Raw genomic sequence first — 19,228 nt, 5'->3', positions numbered from 1 at the left:
GAACGTTTTTTGGGCGGTTTAATTGAACGAATTTCTTGGAAAATAAAAAAAAATTTTTTTTGACCACAGTAATAAAAACAATGTAGTAAAATCAGAATGATGTACTTTAATTGCCGATGAAATAATGCAATTTTCAAATGCACTTCGACCTCGCTAGAGCGTAAACTGAGTGAGTGTGCCTTCTTTTCTTTAACGAAAATTAATGTTTACTAAGTGATAACAATTCAAAATAAACTTTTTCTGTTCTACTAAATTTTTATTATGTAAAAGAAAGTTCATTCAATATTTTGAAAATTACTGAAACATGATATTGCTTGAATTGCAAAACAACTTTGTTTGTATTTAGTAAATGTTACAATGTGCTTTTTGTTATCATATCGATGCATCTGTGTTCTCTTGTACTAAGCTTGCTGGTTTTCCTTTCTAGTTAGCATAAGAGAGTACAGAGGCATTGATATATTAAATATTATTTACACAACATTATAAAAGTACAGAGAAAGAGATTTTATTCAGCTTAAATACTATGTTCTTGAAAGTATTTTTTTTAAGTCCGAGAATCAATATCAGATTTTGCCTTTATTTATTGACCAAATCTCGTGTCTTCCGCCAGTTTGCATTTCAATGATCCTGACTGGCTCCACGCCCCAAACAAAACAACATCAAAAAACACGTTGGTGGATGCCATACAACCGAAAATTATGACCTCAAGCCTGGTGTTGATGGGTCCACCTTCGTGGCCTGACCTTATAGTCAAGGCACAAAACCCGAAAATAGCGATGCAAGAAGCAAATCGTGTAACAGGCTAGTTTTTTATGGATCTAGACTAAATAAACCCTCCTGAATCCGAATCTGCCTGTTGATTTTCCCGATTCTCAAAGGGAACCGAGATATTCAAGATGGCGTCCAATATGGCGGCTGAATGGAAAAATCACAATAAAAGGATTTTTAAGTTCAATCAACTACTCAAATTTAACTAAATTGGGGTCGCTGAACTCGAATATGATCCCTAGAATACTCCAAAGTACTCAGGGAATGTGCAATCCAAGATGGCGGCCAATATGGCGAAGTTAGAATATTGGAAATGTTTATACAGAAATGTAACAGGCTATCAACAGGTCAAATTTAACTAATTTGGGGTCGCTGAACTCGAATATGACCCCTAGAATACTCCGAAGTACTCAGAGAATGTGCAATCCAAGATGGCGGCCAATATGGCGAAGTTAGAATATTGGAAATGTTTATACAGAAATGTAACAGGCAATCATCAGGTCAAATTTAACTAATTTGGGGTCGCTGAACTCCAATATGACCCCTAGAATACTCCGAAGTACTCAGGGAATGTGCAATCCAAGATGGCGGCCAAAATGGCGAAGTTAGAATATTGGAAATGTTTATACAGAAATGTAACAGGCAATCATCAGGTCAAATTTAACTAATTTGGGGTCGCTGAACTCGAATATGACCCCTAGAATACTCCGAAGTACTCAGGGAATGTGCAATTCAAGATGGCGGCCAATATGGCGCAGTTAGAATATTGGAAATGTTTATACAGAAATGTAACAGGCTATCAACAGGTCAAATTTAACTAATTTGGGGTCGCTGAACTCCAATATGACCCCTAGATACTCCGAAGTACTCAGGGAATGTGCAATCCAAGATGGCGGCCAATATGGCGAAGTTAGAATATTGGAAATGTTTATACAGAAATGTAACAGGCTATCAACAGGTCAAATTTAACTAATTTGGGGTCGCTGAACTCGAATATGACCCCTAGAATACTCCGAAGTACTCAGGGAATGTGCAATCCAAGATGGCGGCCAATATGGCGAAGTTAGAATATTGGAAATGATTATACAGAAATGTAACAGGCAATCAACAGGTCAAATTTAACTAATTTGGGGTCGCTGAACTCTAATATGACCCCAAGAATACTCCAAAGTACTCAGGGAATGTGCAATCCAAGATGGCGGCCAATATGGCGAAGTTAGAATATTGGAAATGTTTATACAGAAATGTAACAGGCTATCAACAGGTCAAATTTAACTAATTTGGGGTCGCTGAACTTGAATATGACCCCTAGAATACTCCGAAGTACTCAGGGAATGTGCAATCCAAGATGGCGGCCAATATGGCGAAGTTAGAATATTGGAAATGATTATACAGAAATGTAACAGGCAATCAACAGGTCAAATTTAACTAATTTGGGGTCGCTGAACTCTAATATGACCCCAAGAATACTCCAAAGTACTCAGGGAATGTGCAATCCAAGATGGCGGCCAATATGGCGAAGTTAAAATATTGGAAATGTTTATACAGAAATGTAACAGGCAATCAACAGGTCAAATTTAACTAATTTGGGGTCGCTGAACTCGAATATGACCCCTAGAATACTCCAAAGTACTCAGGGAATGTGCAATCCAAGATGGCGGCCAATATGGCGAAGTTAGAATATTGGAAATGTTTATACAGAAATGTAACAGGCAATCATCAGGTCAAATTTAACTAATTTGGGGTCGCTGAACTCGAATATGACCCCTAGAATACTCCGAAGTACTCAGGGAATGTGCAATCCAAGATGGCGGCCAATATGGCGAAGTTAGAATATTGGAAATGTTTATACAGAATTGTAACAGGCAATCAACAGGTCAAATTTAACTAATTTGGGGTCGCTGAACTCGTATATGACCCCTAGAATACTCCGAAGTACTCAGGGAATGTGCAATCCAAGATGGCGGCCAAAATGGCGAAGTTAGAATATTGGAAATGATTATACAGAAATGTAACAGGCAATCAACAGGTCAAATTTAACTAATTTGGGGTCGCTGAACTCTAATATGACCCCAAGAATACTTCAAAGTACTCAGGGAATGTGCAATCCAAGATGGCGGCCAATATGGCGAAGTTAAAATATTGGAAATGTTTATACAGAAATGTAACAGGCAATCAACAGGTCAAATTTAACTAATTTGGGGTCGCTGAACTCGAATATGACCCCTAGAATACTCCAAAGTACTCAGGGAATGTGCAATCCAAGATGGCGGCCAATATGGCGAAGTTAGAATATTGGAAATGTTTATACAGAAATGTAACAGGCAATCAACAGGTCAAATTTAACTAATTTGGGGACGCTGAACTCAAATATGATCCCAAAAATACTCCAAAGTACTCAGAGAATGTGCAATCCAAGATGGCGGCCAATATGGCGAAGTTAGAATATTGGAAATGTTTATACAGAAACGTAACAGGCAATCAACAGGTCAAATTTAATTAATTTGGAGTCGCTGAATTCGAATATGACCCCTAGGATACCTAATGAAACATTCCCTGAGTACTTTGGAGTATTTTTGGGATCATATTTGAGTTCAGCGACCCTAAATTAGTTAAATTTGACCTGTTGATAGCCTGTTACATTTCTGTATAAACATTTCCAATATTCTAAATTCGCCATATTGGCCGCCATCTTGGATTGCACATTCCCTGAGTACTTTGGAGTATTTTTGGGATCATATTTGAGTTCAGCGACCCCAAATTAGTTAAATTTGATCTGTTGATTGCTTGTTACACTTCTGTATAAACATTTCCAATTTTCTTACTTCGACATATTGGCCGCCATCTTAGATTGCACATTCCCTGAGTACTTTGGAGTATTCTAGGGGTCATATTTGAGTTCAGCGACCCCAAATTAGTTAAATTTGACCTGTTGATAGCCTGTTACATTTCTGTATAAACATTTCCAATATTCTAACTTCGCCATATTGGCCGCCATCTTGGATTGCACATTCCCTGAGTACTTCGGAGTATTCTAGGGGTCATATTGGAGTTCAGCGACCCCAAATTCGTTAAATTTGACCTGTTGATAGCCTGTTACATTTCTGTATAAACATTTCCAATATTCTAACTTCGCCATATTGGCCGCCATCTTGGATTGCATATTCCCTGAGTACTTTGGAGTATTCTAGGGGTCATATTCGAGTTCAACGACCCCAAATTAGTTAAATTTGACCTGTTGATTGCCTGTTACATTTCTGTATAAACATTTCCAATATTCTAACTTCGCCATATTGGCCGCCATCTTGGATTGCACATTCCCTGAGTACTTCGGAGTATCTAGGGGTCATATTCGAGTTCAGCGACCCCAAATTAGTTAAATTTGACCTGTTGATAGCCTGTTACATTTCTGTATAAACATTTCCAATATTCTAACTTCGCCATATTGGCCGCCATCTTGGATTGCACATTCCCTGAGTACTTCGGAGTATTCTAGGGGTCATATTCGAGTTCAACGACCCCAAATTAGTTAAATTTGACCTGTTGATTGCCTGTTACATTTCTGTATAAACATTTCCAATATTCTAACTTCGCCATATTGGCCGCCATCTTGGATTGCACATTCCCTGAGTACTTTGGAGTATTCTAGGGATCATATTCGAGTTCAGCGACCCCAATTTAGTTAAATTTGAGTAGTTGATTGAACTTAAAAATCCTTTTATTGTGATTTTTCCATTCAGCCGCCATATTGGACGCCATCTTGAATATCTCGGTTCCCTTTGAGAATCGGGAAAATCAACAGGCAGATTCGGATTCAGGAGGGTCGATTTAGTCTAGATCCATAAAAAAATGGCCTGTTACATGATTTGCTTCTAGACACGAAAAATGAGCACCTTTTTTGATTTCGTGCCTTGACTATTAGTGCAACCAATTTTGGATTCGTCCCCAAAATGTGTCCCCCGCCGACGATGACATTCACTGGGACTTAAGGCGACACTGGCGGTGGTGAAGTGACATTGGATTTTGAAGAAGAAAAAAAAAACTAAATTGTATCAGAAATATCGTACGGATCATTCGAATGGCGCCATAATAGCCGATGGTTGGTGCATCCTCGCAGCTTCTTCAGCGACTTATTTCTTACGAATGCACGCTTGTCTCAGCCCAAAAGAATGTCACATACTTTAATCGGAATGTTGGCGGCGGTGGATGCTCCCTCGGTGACGGTTTTGCGTATAAATATCGGATGCCCCTGCCGGAGTCAAATCAGTTTACTGTCTAGTCGAATTAACTGCACTTCAACGCGCTTGCAACGAGCTTTTGCACGGTAAAAAAAACATGAAATTCGCGGTAGCTTTCGTCTGTCTGGTGGTTTCGGCTGTCGTAGCCGTTCCGGTGCCCAACAAGGATGCCCAGATTGTGCGGTTCGACAATGACCACAAGGGAATCGACGGATACAGCTACCAGGTGGAAACGAGCAACGGCATCCAGCAGCAGGAAACGGCCGAGCTGCGATCATTCGGAGATGACAACGCTGCCATTGTGGTCCGCGGATCGTACTCCTTCACGGCTGACGATGGCCAGGTTTACACCGTTAACTACATTGCCGACGAGAACGGATTCCAGCCAGAGGCGCCTCATCTACCCAAGGCTTAGTTCTGGAAAAGATACCGCGATGGACAGTTTGTGAAAAGTGTGTTAATAAAAAGTTAAAATTTGGTGAAAATAATGGTTTGGTGGAAATAGTTAATTGTGAAAATCCTTCGATCATGTTAGAAATGTGAAACTATGCATTCTTTAACGAACGGCAAAACTAGGAAAATTGATGAGCTATGCAACCCAGTCACGACGTTCTAGCAAGATTCTTGCAGAGTTCTTACAGAGCTGGATATTCTTACAGCATTCTAGCAGAAATGTTCTACCGTTCTAGCGGGATTCTGACAGAACCAGCTCTGCTAGAATATTTCATATCTGGGAAAGTGCAGTGTGGTGTAGAAGTGTGAGTCAAACATACTCAGAATGAATTTTGAATTAGGCAAAAAAACATAATTATGTTTGAAGAGTTATGTTGGACACATGTTCTAAGAAAAACAAGTATAGTCCAGACTCCATTATCCGAAATCTCGGTTATTTTGACATATATAGAATTATTCAATAAGTATCGGAATATTCGAATTTACATTTTCAACTCTCCAATACAATTGTACTGCAATTTGTTTGAAATTCAATGAATTATGTTTAAAAACATAAAAATCAAGACCAACAAACTTTTCGAGCGGTTTGCTCTGTTTTGAACACCTTTTTTCAAGTTTTCGCAGTTTTAGTGAAAAAAGTTGCTTTTTTCAATTTCGTCAATTTTCCGCTTTTGCGTGTGGCGCGTCGAAAAACCAAGATTTTATTTAAAAAAAATAATATCTTGGAATCACTCCATTAACACTCCAGATACTATCAAACGGCATTTAAATGTTTCATACGAGCTTTTCAAACGTTAGGCTGGACTTTTCGATCCTCAAACTATTTTCCTTGAAAAGGTCAACTAATCACTTTCATTGGTGTTGTCGCACGCCGCTTTTTGACGTTCTGAGAAAATTGCATTTTAATGTGAGCAATTCTCAAAGATCGGTCATGCGATTTTTTGTGTATTTTTTAATCCGGCTGAAATTTTTTTGGTGCCTTCGGTATGCCCAAAGAAGCCATTTTGCATCATCGTTCATATAATTTTCCATACAAAGTTTGCAGCTGTCCATAAAAAAATAATATGTGAAAATTCAAAAATCTGTATCTTCTGAAGGAAATTTTTGATCGATTTGGTGTCTTCGGCAAAGTTGTAGGTATGGATGTGGAATACACTGAAAAAATGATACACGGTACAAAAAATGGTGATTTCTAATTTCACTTTTTTTCACTAAAAATTGATTTGCAATAAATACTATTTTAATTTTTTTCTATTTTCTGATATGTTTTAGAGGACATCAAATGTCAACTTTTCAGAAATTTCCTGAATGGGCAAAAAATCTTTACGGAGTTATGATTTTTTAAATCAAAACATTTTTTTTCAAAAAATCGAAATATCAATTTTTCAACTTTATTTTTTGATGTAAAATAGAATTTGCAATCAAAAAGAACATTAGTGAAATTTGGATATGGCGTCATCCATAAAGTATGTTACGCAAAAATCGTCCAAAATTAACCCCCCTCCCCCCTATGTCACACTTTGTCACACAAGGTTGAACCCCCTTCAAAAAGTACGTCACATTTTGCCAGACCCCCACCCCCTTGTTATTTTAATATTTGTAAACTCTCATAATTTTGTTATTTTTAGCAATTTTAATATAAAAACCAAGTTAAATTATTGGGTAATTCTCTACCAACTCACACGAAATCGGGAAAAGTTGCCCCGACCCCTCTTCGATTTGCGTGAAACTTTGTCCTAAGGGGTAACTTTTGTCCCTGATCACGAATCCGAGGTCCGTTTTTTGATATCTCGTGACGGAGGGGCGGTACGACCCCTTCCATTTTTGAACATGCGAAAAAAGAGGTGTTTTTCAATAATTTGCAGCCTGAAACGGTGATGAGATAGAAATTTGGTGTCAAAGGGACTTTTATGTAAAATTAGACGCCCGATTTGATGGCGTACTCAGAATTCCGAAAAAACGTATTTTTCATCGAAAAAAACACTAAAAAAGTTTAAAAAATTCTCCCATTTTCCGTTACTCGACTGTAAAAAATTTTGGAACATGTCATTTTATGGGAAATTTAATGTACTTTTCGAATCTACATTGTCCCAGAAGGGTCATTTTTTCATTTAGAACAAAATTTTTCATTTTAAAATTTCGTGTTTTTTCTAACTTTGCAGGGTTATTTTTTAGAGTGTAACAATGTTCTACAAAGTTGTAGAGCAGACAATTACAAAAATTTTGATATATAGACATAAGGGGTTTGCTTATAAACATCACGAGTTATCGCGATTTTACGAAAAAAAGTTTTGAAAAAGTTACTTTTTGCGTTTCTCTTTGTTTCGTCGTCCGTGTCTGTCGCGGGTGACCATGAACGGCCATGATCGATGACGACCAACTTTTTCAAAACTTTTTTTCGTAAAATCGCGATAACTCGTGATGTTTATAAGCAAACCCCTTATGTCTATATATCAAAATTTTTGTAATTGTCTGTTCTACAACTTTGTAGAACATTGTTACACTCTAAAAAATAACCCTGCAAAGTTAGAAAAAACACGAAATTTTAAAATGAAAAATTTTGTTCTAAATGAAAAAATGACCCTTCTGGGACAATGTAGATTCGAAAAGTACATTAAATTTCCCATAAAATGACATGTTCCAAAATTTTTTACAGTCGAGTAACGAAAAATGGGAGAATTTTTAAAACTTTTTTAGTGTTTTTTTCGATGAAAAATACGTTTTTTCGGAATTCTGAGTACGCCATCAAATCGGGCGTCTAATTTTACATAAAAGTCCCTTTGACACCAAATTTCTATCTCATCACCGTTTCAGGCTGCAAATTATTGAAAAACACCTCTTTTTTCGCATGTTCAAAAATGGAAGGGGTCGTACCGCCCCTCCGTCACGAGATATCAAAAAACGGACCTCGGATTCGTGATCAGGGACAAAAGTTACCCCTTAGGACAAAGTTTCACGCAAATCGAAGAGGGGTCGGGGCAACTGCTGTGTGAGTTGGCGGAGAATTACCCTATTCTAATTATTCTTTTTCTAGAATAAATATTGCGATATAAAAAAATAGTTTTGCATCTTTTAAAAATTAGAAGACCTGGAATAACATTCAAGTATTAAAAAATCGCTTAGTATTGGGACTGATTGTTTATTTACCCAACTTTGTTTTAATCATCTTAAATTGTTGATATTACGGGCTTTTATCGATAGTTTATTAAAAAAGTAAAAGGTTAGTGTATTAAAAAATCTTGAAAACTGTTTTTCACAGCTTTTTATCTATTAAGTTCAAACCATTTATAGCAGTTTTCTTATGAACACCCTGCTTTCAAAGCATTTATTTTTATCAGGCAAGAATTTGCAAAATATTGAAGTTCCAGCTGAAAAAAATGTGACTTTATAATAAATTATAATGTGATACCGTCATGAGGGGTGACATTGGGTCTGGGGGGTGAGTTTGGGTCATACAAAAATGCAGAAATTTGTATGACCCAATCTGACCCCCCAGACCCAATGTCACCTCTGATGATGGTACTTCTAAATAATAGTAAGCAAACATTTTAGACATGAGGATTTAATTTAATTGTGTACATTTCAAAATAATATTTTGCAATCATAAAAAAAACCTAGCGTGACGTCAGAATCTCGCAAACCCCCTCCCCCTTCGTCACATCTTGTCACACCTTTGGTAACCACCCCACCCCCTCCGCTCCTATGAGCGTACGTATTTTATGGACGCCTTAAAGTGCACCGTTTTCAAGTTATAGTCATTTTTAGGTAACTTTTTTCAAAATAGTCGCATTTTTTCATTTTTAAAGTTAGTTCCCATGTTGGCCCACTTTTGAAAAAAGTATATTTTTGAAAAGCTGAGAAAATTCTCTATATTTTGATTTCTAAAATTTTGTTGATACGACCCTTAGTTGCTGAGATATTGCCATGCAAAGGTTTAAAAACAGGAAAATTGATGTTTTCTAAGTCTCACCCAAACAACCCACCATTTTCTAATGTTTATATCTCAGCAACTAATGGTCCAATTTACAATGTTAAAATATGAATCATTCGTGAAATTTTCAAATCTTTTCGAAAAAAAATACTTTCAAAAATTTAAAATCAAGACTAACATTTCAAAATGGCTAAACATTCAATATTACGCCCACCTAGTTTCGAGTAGGAATCGCCAAGGTAATGCTGTAGAGCGAATAATTTAATAGGATATACCAAAAGATGCGCAAGGATCTTGCCTACACGCCAACGATGTTGAAAATAAACGCTTCAGTCGCCAAAATGACTCAAAAAGTGACAATTTTGAAAAACATATTTTTTACGGGTTAAATCCCTTTTAAAATTCAAATGCAAAGCAAGTTTTAAGAAAATACAAGTTCAAGTTCACACATCTCTATTACAGTACAATCAGAGTTATGTGGCTAGTTCGTTCACCCATTAAAGCAGCTGTTTTTTTTTTGAAAAAAAAAAACACTCTGTTTTAGGAACGTTTTTTTTTAATCATAATATCGTCACGTGTGTGCTGTTTTGTAATACTTGCTTGTTTACTTTACAGCATTCATGTCACAAAATAGTACACAAGGGAGATTTATCAAAACTGCACGAAAAAAAAAATCAAATCTCAACATCGTGAATTAAATTCACAAATGCGAGAACCACGAAGAAATATATTCACGTTTATAGTGGAAATTCACCATACTCATGAATAAATTCCTTCGTTGTTCTCACATTCGTGAACTTAATTCACGATTACGTGAATTGAATCAAATAAGCAACGATACACTAGCAGTAATGGTTAACAAACGCTTAGAATTTCTTCTAGTGTTATCATAAAGATCTTCGCATAACGTGTTTTAATGCCCGTAGGGTGATCTCATTGCTACTGAACAAGCGAACATAATTACTTGAATTAGGTGACAGAAAATGATCGATAAAAATCACAATGGGAAATTATGAATAATGTGGCCAAAATAGTTATTGATGATATTTGTATCGTTTTTGAAACATGAGTGTATTTGTATCACTTTTGAAACATGAGTGTTTGTAGTGCTATGTAGGTAAAAGTTTACAAAAACATCCATAATAGGTAGACGCATTGAAAATATCATTTTTCGTACTCATCGGTAAAACAAACTGTTATCTGCTGCCAGTTTACCTGAAATGTGTATAAAATGACAATCAATCTCAAGGATTTTATAAAGCAATTTTTGTCTTCATATCGTACACAACCTACTCCAAGTGAATATAATCGGCATGAAAATAGTTCTTGCATTTTTTGTTGTTGTTGCTGGACTGGCACAATATTCTGTTATGGCGATGCCGACGGGTGATAGTGTTCCTGGTCATGAAGGGTCCCTAGTTGACGGATTGAATATGGGTCTCCAAAATCCTCGACCTGTTCGAGCAACATATAATTCTGCTGGGTTTAACTCATGGTTTAATATTAAACCATTCTTCACGCCTGGTGCAAATGTTAGACAATATGCAGTTTTAAGCTCTTTTTCAAGAAATGGTGGAAGTAATTATCCGTATAGAGTTTAGAATAAGCTGAATTACATGGATATTGAGCATTATTTAAGCAAAGTTTTACGGAAATAAATTCGTCTTACAATTAAGTTAAACTTTTTTTTATTTTTCCCACTATCCCAGACGAAGAATCTCCCAAACAGTGTTGATGATTGAGATGACCCACAGAGGCCTCCGCAGCGCAAACTGGCCAAACCGGTTGAAAAATGGTAGTGATATTGGAAGTGACCATGTCGTCCACACAAAAATATTGCACGCAGCGATCATTTTTCGTGTTCTTTTTTTGGGAGTCTTTCTGCCATTTGTAGCTGCTGAACTGACCCAGCCAGCGAAAGACGCACGCGCATGCCGCCTATAGTTTATGTCACATTTTTCTCATCCGAAAGTGACGAAAAGGTCGATATCGGCGAGCGCTCAGTTTGCTAAACGGTGTAGCTAAACGCGATTAGTTAGAATAAATAATTTTACATTTAGATATTGATACAGAATTGTAAATTTTGAATATTTATGCCTCAGAAATACTTCAGAATAGCCCAAATAGTTTTTACGAATTTTTAAAGTACACTCAAACCCCGATGGTTTAACACCAACTGTTGTCGAACGAACGGTTCACTTTTTAGTTTGACACCCTTGTCAAACGTTTGTTTTGATAGTGTGTGTGAACACCGTGTAAAAAGTGACAGTTCGTCACTTTTTAGTTTGTCAAAACCAACCAACGGTTTACAAACCAAAAAAATGTCAAACGAAAAAGTGATCAACCACCGGGGGTTGAGTATAAAACAAGATTTGAAAAATGGCTGTTTTTGTTCAAAAATCGTTCTTTTAAGCACTGGTAAGATCAGCGCTGTAAAATAAAAAAGGAGATGTATGGGGTTAATCCTATTTTAGCGCACTAAGTTGTGTATTCGTTTCTTATCAGATTTTGATTACTTCCAAGTTAATTTCATTGACTTATGATAGAAATATTGCATAAAAGTATTACACATCAAACAAATAATGCATAATAAAATCTCTAAATCAACACACCGCGACATTGCACCGATAGACTACCAGTATGCCGTTATTGTTCTATCCTGTGACGGAAAATGTTTAGGTTGAAATATCAATAAAACATTAATTTTTTTTTTAAAATAAATATTGTTTTGAGAATCTTATTTAATTTGACGTGATTGATTTATTGTAAAATTTATTTATGTTCAGGTTTAATCTGAAATCAAAACTTATAGAAACGGCACTTGCTATAAGACAGCATACGTGCGACGAATTACAGACTGATGATGATGACCCAGCTTATCATCACGCTGCGATTCGTCTTGTTGTCGTAGATGTTGCTTTTTTTTCGGCGAATCTCCAAGAAGCATCTTGTCTGCTGGAACTGGTCTGCCGGCCTCTGGACTAGAGAGTAGGGGTGCCTAGGACAAGGCGTTTAGGCGTTTTTGCCGTGGCCTAAGATCGAACTCTGCTTTTGGCCCATCGCCGCCAACAAGTGTTACAAAATCGGGCGCTCATTTGAATGTTTCTGTGGCGGTCACTCCGGCGAAGGATGACCGGCAAAGGTTGCCCGAGGTGGCCCGACGAGCAGCGATAAGGTTGACGTATAAATATCCACCGGTGGGCTCCTGGTGACATCAGTACCGCAAGAAACGTCGTTGTTAGAGTGTTAGGGAGTGAAATACAAAAAAAAACCTAGACATTACCATGAAGTTCGCCGTAGTGTTTGCCGCCGTTTTGGCCGTGGCCGTGGCCGTTCCCGTTGAGGAAAAGGACGCCCACATTGTGCAGTACCAGAACGATAACCAGGGAATTGACGGATACAACTTCCAGTGAGTGCTTTTGTTTGAAGGTAGCGTATTCCTGGAACAATGAACTCACCAACGGAATTGTTCTCTATAGGTATGGAACCAGCAACGGAATCCAGCGGACGGAACAAGCCCAACTGAAGCGGTTCGCCGACGACATCAACGCCCTAGTCATCCGTGGATCATACTCGTACGTCGGTGCCGACGGACAGACCTACACCGTGAACTACATCGCCGATGAGAACGGATTCCAACCGGAGGCTGCCCACATCCCTCGGGCCTAACCGGTTCCGTCGTTCCTCGCTAGTTGACTTTAACGTTATTTTAGGGTTATACAAAAAATATATATAAAGAAGCTGTGAATTTTTTAAAAGTACTGGTTTCATTTGGGCACGGACGGAGTGAATGGCCTCCTGTTGACCTTGTCGCTGCAGATGAGCAAATTGGTGACCAATCAGTGCGAGTTGACCTTTGACAACAAGTTTGCAGAATATGACTGGTTCGGTTGAAGACGTCGTGTGACGTCGATAGGTGACACACATTTTGGTGAACTTTATGCATCATGATACTGGACCCCGAGTGGGTCGTCAATAACGCTTGACTGTATTGATTTTATAAATTGATCCATTGTGCTGTGGCTAATTTATTGCTGAAAGGTTTGTTCCATGAAACCCTTGGTGGATTTTCCTAGGTTACTGGCACAACCCTGATGATTGATTGCGCCGTTAGACGAGTTTATGATTATTTCTGCAATAGAATCTTAAATTTTTCTCATCATTTTGTCAATTTTTGGGATATAATCATTCAAATAGTTATGAAAAGAAATCATGTCCATCAAGTTACGCTTCAGCTGTCATTTTCTGTAATCTGACAAACCGCCGATTCAGCTCAATGGAGCATCAGAGTCGAGTGGTAGAAATGACAGTTCTCCAAAAAGGAATATATTGAAGAAAAAAGCAAAAACTGCTCGAAAGGAAGTGCTCCATTGTTGAGTACCGTAATCTGGGGTTACATTGATAGCCGGGTGACATTGGAATGTTTTAGATTTTTATACATGATGAAAAATACGAATCAAATTAGAGCGTACAATTTCCCGGGGTTACAAATTTCCCGGGAAACGGGAATTTTTTCAGACAATTTCCCGGGAAATCCCGGGAATTCCCGGAAAATTTTAAATTCATTAAAAATTGTTATGATCTTGGTTTTGATTAATATTAGGCAACAGAATTGTACAGGACATCAACATCAATGGTTTAAAAAAGTGTGAAGATCAATTAACAGCTCGACTGCATGTAAAAAATCATTCAACTACAAGAAAATGTATTTTGGTATTTTTTGGTGAGAAATTTTAAACTTTCCACTGTGACCAGTTTATTGAATTGAGAAAAAAAAACATGCAGAAATTATGTTTTTGGTGACAAATACTGGTTTCAGCTCTTGAACCAATGGTAAAGCTTTTTAGTGTTGGTTTTACTCCAAACAACCCAATGTTTTCAAATATTTGAAGCAAGCAAGCAATAGAAAGTAATTTTCCAATGATTTTTTTTGTATTAATATGCAATATGATTTAAATTATACGATAAATTAACATCATTCCACAAAAAGTCTTCAATTTTTTCACATTTAACCCTCTAACACCTGTAGTTGCACCAGTGCTCCATAATTCTTTTACTTCAAATTGTAATTTCTTCAGTACTAGGTATTCAACCAATTGAATTAATTCTTTTTGCACAAATTCGATTTTCATCTCATTTGATCATGGTAAACACAAACTAAAAAAATCTAAATTTTAATTTGGAGGTAAGGAGTTAATATTGTTTTGATAAAATAACATCAATCTGTTAAGCTTACATAATTGTAATAATTTAATACTTATAAAGCAAGATCTATTCCTAAATGCTTCAAAAATAAATATTATCAGAAATTATTCTGAAAACATAATTTCTGATAATCTGATTAATTATATATAATCCAAACAATACATTAAATTGAACAAAATCATGTTGAGTTTGTTCATTGTTTTTTTCAGAGCATTTAAAAAAACAGTTTCACAAATTTAAGAAAATGTATACTTCCGCTTGAATTTCGGGAATTCCCGGGAAATTTACAAATTTCCCGGGAAACGGGAAATATTTTTTTTCGGGAAATCCCGGGAATTTTTTTCCCGGGACGGGAAATTGGACGCTCTAAATCAAATACAAACAGAATGGTGTGGCATTATACTTAGCTTGGTGGAGATGTGTTCAAAGTACATCCATAAAAATTCAATAGATAGTTAACTAAAGTTATAACTAAATATGATGATATAAACACTCTAAAGAGTCATGTTTTATTCGAAACAAAAAGATTTTGAATCGAACACTGGACTGCATTATCGGAAACTTTAGGCTAAGTGTAAAGTTCTAAGTGAGTCAAAAATATTCTAAGTGAGTCAAAAATATCTTTATTTTCAGTAGAATAATTTTCCAGGTAAATTTTGAATTGTTTTGAATCATGCTACAAAGTTTGTTTTTTGGGCAACATAAATCATATAGCAATGAGTTTGGATCAAACATGGCTTTTTTATTTACTTAACCTCAAATTTATATAAATATTATTACATATAAAAAACATTTAAATTTATTGTTTTTAAATTAAAATTAAAAGAAACATTGCTTATAATCAGGCTTATATTTGTAAGAAACACAGTGTCTATCAAAGTTAAGCCGTTTGAAAAATAAATTCTAAAGTATGTTTTTAAACAACTTTTTTTAAAAATAAAATAAAACATCCATGAAGCTTGTGTGATCCAGTCCAGTACACGTTTAGAAATATAAACCATAAGTTGATTTACTAGTGCTTCACCCACTATCATTTCGGCGTCTTGACGGTCTTAATTATTCTCTAGATAGTTAAGTCCAAAACATAAAAAAATGATTTTAAAATAAATCTTATAAAAACACCGATGTCATCTGGTACGAAAAAGTTAAACTAATTGAATGTTAAAAATGAAACAAAAATGTTTTTTTGGAATCTTAACTTTATACAGTTTTGAGGGTTTTCAAAGCGTTACTCATATGGTTGACGTAGAAGGTTTCAGATCATTTTTCACAGAAATTCTGTTATGGTTGAGAAATACAGTTTTTCCTTAGGGGGCGCAAATCACCCCCTCTCACTCTATTTAGTTTACACAAAAAGATGTCTTAGTCTTTTATGAGCTGCCTTCAAAGTAAATCTCTATTTGAATGACGATTTTCTCACGTACTGAAGCATAACTGTTTTTTTGGTATTTTTTGCGCTTTGTATTTGAAGGTGAATAAGATAAATTTGAAAGTTTGATTTTTTTCTTTATGGGGCGCAATGGAAAAAGGAACTGTACGTACAAAAAAAACAGTTGCAAAGAATGGGAATCAAACTTAGCATTCACGGAGAGGACTGGCGCCTTATCCCGATCGGCTATCCGACCGATGAAAAGTGAAAGTTAGACGCAGTTAGACATTTCGGTCAAGTAGGTAGGTTAATTTGAAGTTTTTTTTTTATGAATTCATTGCTTTTTATCAAATTTTTGACAGAGGAATATTAGTTATACTTTGGCAAAAAATTATATGAAATAATGTAAAATTTATACAATTATTGTGATAGTGCAAAAGATCTTACTATACTTTTTAGTTTGAATGGTACGCTTGCAAATCATTTTGTTTATTTTTTATTTCTTTTGACACAAGTCGAGGGACATAAACTTTATCTTAAATTTGTAACAGTCATGTATAAAGTAAAATGCGTTTTTTGCAATGTTATGAACGCACTGATTCACTTATCAAATAGTCATGTCAAGTGACAATAACATCAATGTTTTTGTATTAGCCTTTTGTTTTTTAAAACGTATAAAAAGTTTACTTTTTTGTAGAGTCAAGGCAGATAATGTCATGATTCAAATTCCCGGACGCTTAGAATCCCGGACACTTCATCTTGTTTTATCAATTATTTGGACATATGTTCGCATTATGAATGTCAAAACTGTGTTATTTGATGAATTCTAACATCAATTTCATTTGAAGTTTGTTTGAACGCTGTAGTTAGTGCCAAAACATTTAAATAAAATAAAACTATAAGTTTACCAAAAATTGTGAAACATTTCACTGAAATATTTCATAAGCGTCCGAAGCACCGGGAATGCAAAGCTGAATTTATGGTTTTATTTTTCTTAATTTCCAGCAAATTTTTATATAAAATATCAATTGTTTTGGTGTTAACAGCTTATTTGAGAACTACAGAATGCCCTTCACTAACATTTCAGTCCAAATTTTTGCGATATATATCAATATAAATCAAGAGTCCGGAATGCGAAGCAAAAGTGTCCGGATTTCGAATCAGCTTTATCAGTGTCCGGGATTCGAAGCACAACAAGTCATGTTAATTTTAAAATTCTAATGTGATACTTTATTTGTAAATGAAATTACCATCTATTAGATATGGTAGACATGGTAACTTTTCTTTTTTAATATAAATTACGAATAGAGACGGTACCTGGTTCCGTTTCACACAGTGGTATAATAAATATATTTTGAGTGCGTTCATTCTTAGGTTTGTTACTGTTTTTTTGACATCCAAAGTATTTAAAACAAACACGAGACTGTTTACTTCTTTGACAATGTGGAATATTTTGTTAAGAATAAATGCGTTCAATCTCGGGCGCTTTATTAATACTTGCCACCTTTTACTTTTGTTTTATAAAAAGCATTGCATTTATTTTTCAATTATGATTTAATATTAAACAAAAATAAATTAAATATTTTTTCTCCATTAGTTTTACCCAATCAATGCTTCCACAACTTCTTCCGCTTGAATAGAACAACTGAGAATGCTAGCTCCAAATTTGGTTTCTGGGCTATCAGGTAGAGTGCCAACATCAGACTAGCCGCAGGCATCTTCAACACATTTGTGTGGCTTTTAAGCCATAATAAATTTAATTTTCAACTTCCAATGTCGTTCAGTTCTTTTCCAGAGGGGCAGCTCTTCTTGAGCGTTTTAGTCCGCGCGCCGTATCGTTTCGTTGTCACACTGGTTATGGGTTTAAATCTGCAGTCGTTTGCTAATTGGAACCATACTGAATATGAAATTAGGAGTGGTCCGGGGGTATATAAAAGAATTCCTTGCCCCGGAATGGCTCGCATTTCCAGCAAACATCTATCGACACAGTTGTTGCAGCACAGTCCCAGCCCAAACTCTCCAGAATGAAGGTCCTCGTCGTTTTCGCCGTGATTGCCGTGGCCGCCGTGATGGCCGACACCAAGATCCTCAAGTACGAGAACGTCCAGGATGGCGAAGGAACCTACAAATATGCGTAAGTCTCGTGCAGTGTGTGCTCCCACGGCCATTCTAACATCGACCCCTTATTCAACAGTTACGAAACCGACGATGGTACGTCCCACGTCGAGCAGGGAGACCAGAAGGGTGAAGATCTGACCGTGCAGGGCAACTTCAAGTTCATCGGTGATGACGGCCAGGAGTACAAAGTAAAATACGTCGCGGACGGAAACACTGGATTCCGCGCTGAGGGTGCCCACATTCCGAACGAGTATGTCGACAAGCTGTCCACTCTGTAAGCAAGGGGAGCAGGAGTGGTTAGGAATAAGTAGTTTGTAATAAAAAAAAGTGATATTGGAGCGATTTTAGATGACGTGTTTGTTGTTTGCAGGAGAGGTTCAAGTTTCAAAGTTTCAATGCAAGTTTCTTATCAAGGAAGACAAAACAAGATGACATTTCATCAACCGGTTGGAGATACAAAATCACAAAACGAGTATTATTTTTGAAGTTTAGCCTATGCAATGTTTTGGGTAATTGTTTTTTTTTATTATTATTGTGTATTTAATCAACAACGTGTTCACCGTCCATTGGATTGGACCATTTTTGGATTGAAAGCTATAAGAGAAACGGAGTTTAATTCTTTATTTAAGATTTACTAAATGATGCTTGCAACCTTTATTGAACATAAAGGCTGGCTTCTCTAAGGTTAAATTGCATTATTTTTCCATTTTGATCTATTTGATAAAAACAATTGTCTGTTGTCTGTCCATGTCTGTTTGATGGTAAGCAACGGTTCCGTCTTTGGAGGGCTCAGGAGTATTTGAGTGCCCTCCCCCACCAAAACTGTGACAGCAGTCGATGCATGATTTTTTTTAAAACATCAGCAATTGAGCAAATGATAAAATAATATTGCTTTGAATGGTTTGATATTTTACATCTATTATATGCAAAAACATTTTGTATTTTTTTAAACAACCATCTCTCTTCTGAATTTTCTGACCGTGGAATGGTTGATCATATAAAAATAATTTTTATTTTTTGTGTGGAGCGTGGACTATGGGTTGACAATAAAAAATAAATGGATATCCCACCCGTGGCTTGATTCCTTAGGTAAAATATGTTTCTGTGCAAATTTTAAGAGCGAGTTTTTCACCAATGTGTAACAGG

General features: G+C 36.2%; 3 protein-coding genes across 3 annotated transcripts; all 3 read left to right on the top strand.

Moving 5' to 3' along the window:
• Positions 1-5,041: 5,041 nt before the first annotated feature.
• LOC120418900 (cuticle protein CP14.6-like) lies at positions 5,042-5,494 on the top strand. Its single transcript, XM_039581430.2, has one exon. It carries the CDS (start codon positions 5,104-5,106, stop codon positions 5,419-5,421), a length of 318 nt encoding a protein of 105 aa, XP_039437364.1. The 5' UTR covers positions 5,042-5,103; the 3' UTR covers positions 5,422-5,494.
• A 6,715-nt stretch (positions 5,495-12,209) lies between these two features.
• LOC120418899 (endocuticle structural glycoprotein ABD-5-like) lies at positions 12,210-13,137 on the top strand. Its single transcript, XM_039581429.2, has 2 exons — positions 12,210-12,799; positions 12,870-13,137. Exons 1-2 carry the CDS (start codon positions 12,675-12,677, stop codon positions 13,057-13,059), a joined length of 315 nt encoding a protein of 104 aa, XP_039437363.1. The 5' UTR covers positions 12,210-12,674; the 3' UTR covers positions 13,060-13,137.
• A 4,772-nt stretch (positions 13,138-17,909) lies between these two features.
• On the top strand, positions 17,910-18,429 carry LOC120418857 (flexible cuticle protein 12-like). Its single transcript, XM_039581384.2, has 2 exons — positions 17,910-18,098; positions 18,159-18,429. The coding sequence occupies exons 1-2, from the start codon at positions 17,989-17,991 to the stop codon at positions 18,358-18,360; spliced, it is 312 nt and encodes a 103-aa protein (XP_039437318.1). The 5' UTR covers positions 17,910-17,988; the 3' UTR covers positions 18,361-18,429.
• Positions 18,430-19,228: the final 799 nt, after the last annotated feature.

The sequence above is a fragment of the Culex pipiens genome, chromosome 3, assembly GCF_016801865.2.
Source record: "Culex pipiens pallens isolate TS chromosome 3, TS_CPP_V2, whole genome shotgun sequence".
NCBI lineage: Eukaryota > Metazoa > Arthropoda > Insecta > Diptera > Culicidae > Culex > Culex pipiens.
This window is presented reverse-complemented; position numbering and strand designations above follow the sequence as displayed.